Source organism: Otolemur garnettii, unplaced genomic scaffold, assembly GCF_000181295.1.
Source record: "Otolemur garnettii isolate 467f Iridium unplaced genomic scaffold, OtoGar3 scaffold00047, whole genome shotgun sequence".
Taxonomy (NCBI): Eukaryota; Metazoa; Chordata; class Mammalia; order Primates; family Galagidae; genus Otolemur; species Otolemur garnettii.
The window spans coordinates 9461885-9465265 of NW_003852442.1; the positions used below are offsets into that span (position 1 = coordinate 9461885).

The 3381-nt window shown below is 44.4% G+C and overlaps 1 protein-coding gene across 1 annotated transcript in view; it reads left to right on the forward strand.

Moving 5' to 3' along the window:
• LOC100940625 (ATP-dependent RNA helicase DDX19A) overlaps window positions 1–3379 on the forward strand; it is a gene marked incomplete at its 3' end in the record, with an annotated part of 33932 nt that extends 30553 nt beyond the window's left edge. Inside the window, exons 10-11 of the mRNA XM_012806107.1 lie at window positions 1605–1767; window positions 3261–3379. Of these exons, the coding sequence (XP_012661561.1) occupies window positions 1605–1767; window positions 3261–3379 (282 nt within the window). The remainder of the gene's footprint in view (window positions 1–1604; window positions 1768–3260) is intronic.
• Between the last annotated feature and the right edge of the window lie 2 nt (window positions 3380–3381).

Consider the following 3381-nt stretch of genomic DNA (forward strand, 5'->3'; position numbering starts at 1 on the left):
GCCAAACTGCAACAAAAAAACAGCCAGGTGTTGTGGCAGGCGCCTGTAGTCCCAGCTGCTTGGCTTGGACTGCTGAGGCAAGAGAATCGCCTACGCCCAGGAGTTGGAGGTTGCTGTGAGCTGTATGATGCCATGGCACTCTATCTACTAAGGGCAATAAAGTAAGACTGTCTCTACAAAAAAAATAAAAAGAATGATACTGTAATATCTCAAATACAGTCTATACTCTTCCGCTTGTGCCAGAAATACTCTTATCACCTGCCCTTCCAACCCCCGCCCCACCAAGAGATGAGATCTTATTGTGTTGCTCAGGCTAGACATGACCTAGACACAAGTGATTGTCCCACCATGGCCCATTGACTATCTGGAACTGCCCAGTGCGTCTTTATTCCTTTCTGTTGTTGCATTATGAGCCAATCAAGGATTGCTTCTTGAATTTATTTTACCTTTTTTTTGTTTAAAACAGAGTCACAAGCTGTTGCCCTGGATAGAGTGCTGTAATGTCACAGCTCACAGCAACTTCAAACTCTTGGGCTTAAACAATTCTTTTGCCTCAGCCTCCCAAGTAGCTGGCACTACTGCCACAGTGCCTGGCTATTTTTTTTTTGCACTTGTCCTTGTTGTAGCTGGCCTAGGCTGGGTTCAAACCTGTTAGCCTTGGTGTATATGGCCAGCAACCTACGCACTGAGCTACAGGTGCTGCCTTTTTATTTTATTTTTGTTTTTGTTTTTTCTGACTGAGTGTCATTACATCACCCTTAGTAGAGTGCTATGGCATCACAGCTCACACAACCTCCCACTTCTAGGCTTAAGCAATTCTCTAGCCTCCCAAGTAGCTGGGGCTACTGGTGCCCACCACAACCCTGGCTATTTTTTTATTGCAGTGGTCATTATTTAGCTGGCCTGGGCTGGGTTTGAACCTGCCAGCCTTGGTGCACATGGTCAGCACTGTAACCACTGAGCTATCGGTGCCGAGCCTGTTTCTTGCATTTAATTATCAGTTCTCTTAAGATTGCTTCATTTAGAACAGTTTCCTGACCTTTTTGCCTTCTATAGCACAGACATTTTGAAAAGTCTAGACTAGTGCTCTTTCAGGATTTCTTTATTTTTCTCTCCTAATGATTATATTCATGTTAAATTTTTTTTTTGAGACAGAGTCTCACTTTGTTGCCCCCAGTAGAGTGCTGTGATGTCATAGCTCACAGCAACTTTAAACTCTTGGGCTCAACAATTCTCTTGCCTCAGCCTCCCAAGTAACTGGGACTGTAGGTCCTACCACAATGCCTGGCTATTTTTAGAGACAGGGTCTCGCTCTGGTTCTGAGCTAGTCTCAAACTCGTGAGCTCAGGCGATCCGCCTGCCTGGGTCTCTCAGAGTACTAGGATTATAGGCGTGAGCCACCACACCTGGCCTTCTCGTTAAATATTTTTGTGGGACACATATTTTTGTAAGATTACTACCCAGGTGACATTGTTACTTCCTGTTGCACTAGATTAGGTTAGCAATTTAAGAAATTTAACCCTTGTTAGTTTCAAGAAAAGTCTTCCAGATCAAATATACTCTTTTCAGATACCTTCATTTCTTAATCATTTTGTTTCTTCCAGACCCGCAAAACAGCTAGCTGGCTGGCAGCAGAGCTCTCAAAAGAAGGCCACCAGGTGGCCCTGCTGAGTGGAGAAATGATGGTGGAGCAGAGAGCTGCGGTGATTGAGCGCTTCCGAGAGGGCAAAGAGAAGGTTCTGGTGACCACCAACGTGTGTGCCCGCGGTGAGCAGAGAATGCATTTCAGTCTGCCAGGCTCAGGGTCTCAGGCCCTGTTAGCAAGAGAAATCCTGGTTTATAGAAAACTCAGGTGGTCTGAGGGAGATTGGTGATGGTGGTGGTGATATTCCTTGCTAGGAGAAACTATTCCAATTTCTCTCGGGTGGCGAGAACTTATACAGAAACCAGGAGTCTTGACGTGGAACAAGATGTACAGGCATCTGACTGGTAGAGGATGGAGGTTACTCAATTAGTTTTTAATTTATCTTGGTGTGTGTGGGGGGGGTCTTTGGTGCCAGAACTGAGAACCAATGAGTTTTCAGCTGCATCAACATGTTCCTATATCAGAAGCTTTCCTTATTGATGTCACAGTTGTGTTAGCGCCTGCAACATTCTGGGGTTTTTTCCATTTGGGTTCTGCTACATGCCTATATGTGCCCTCTCTTATACCCAGTTCCTACAGCTGGCCTCTCCCTGACTCTTTCTCTCCACCTGGAGTTGGTGGCTTCACTGTGGGCAATAGTCATTCTTTTTTATTGAGTTAAAATATGCAAAATGTACATTTACTACATTCTAGTATTGTGCAACCATTACCGCTGTCCAGTTCCAGAACATTTCATTACCCCAAGGAAACCCTATACCCATTAAGTTGTCACTCCCATTTATCCAAGACCCTGGCAGTAGTAGTCTGCTTTTTTTTTTTTATAGAAACAGTTTATGGCCCTCGGTAGGGTGCTGTGGTGTCACAGCTCACAGCAACCTCCAACTCCTGGGCTCAAGTGATTTTCTTGGTTCAGCCTCCCTGGTAGCTGGGACTATATGTGCTCACCTCAACTCTGGCTATTTTGTTTGTTGGTTTGTTTAGCAGACCTGGGGTGCGTTTGAACCCAGTAGCTCTGGACATGTGGCTGGCACTCTAACCACTGAGTTATGAGTGCCCAACCCATGTACAGCTTTTTGTCCAAATATGTGTTTTCAAGTTTTTTCACATATGCACAAAATGGAATTTCTGGGTCATGTTGTCATTCTTTATCAATAAACTAATTGAAGGACTGCCAAAATATTTTTCTAGTGATTGTATGTCATGTTTATTGAGGTCTAATGTGTGTCTAGGTGTATTAAGGTGTAATTTACATGAAATGAAATTTACCCTGTTCCAATGGATATTGTCAATGATGAGTATTGACAAACTGACATTCAGGAACTGCAGTCACAGTCAAAATGTGGAGTACCTCCATCACCTCTCCTTGTACTCCAGCCCTGGCAACTGTTCTGATGATTTATGTCACTAGTTTGGCCTTTCCAGAATGTCATGTGAATCTTTCAGTATATAGCCTTTTTCATCTGCTTCTGGCCCTCAGCATAGTGCTTTGGGGAATCATCCCTGTCATGCATGTTCTCATTTCATTTCTTTTTATGTTTCACCATGTTCCAAAGTATGGATGGACCATGTGACTGAGTTTTATCTCCCCGTCCTGTTCCCACTCTCCTTCATCCAGGCATTGATGTCGAACAGGTGTCCGTTGTCATCAACTTTGATCTTCCTGTGGACAAGGACGGGAACCCAGACAATGAGACCTACCTGCACCGAATTGGGCGCACTGGTCGCTTTGGCAAGAG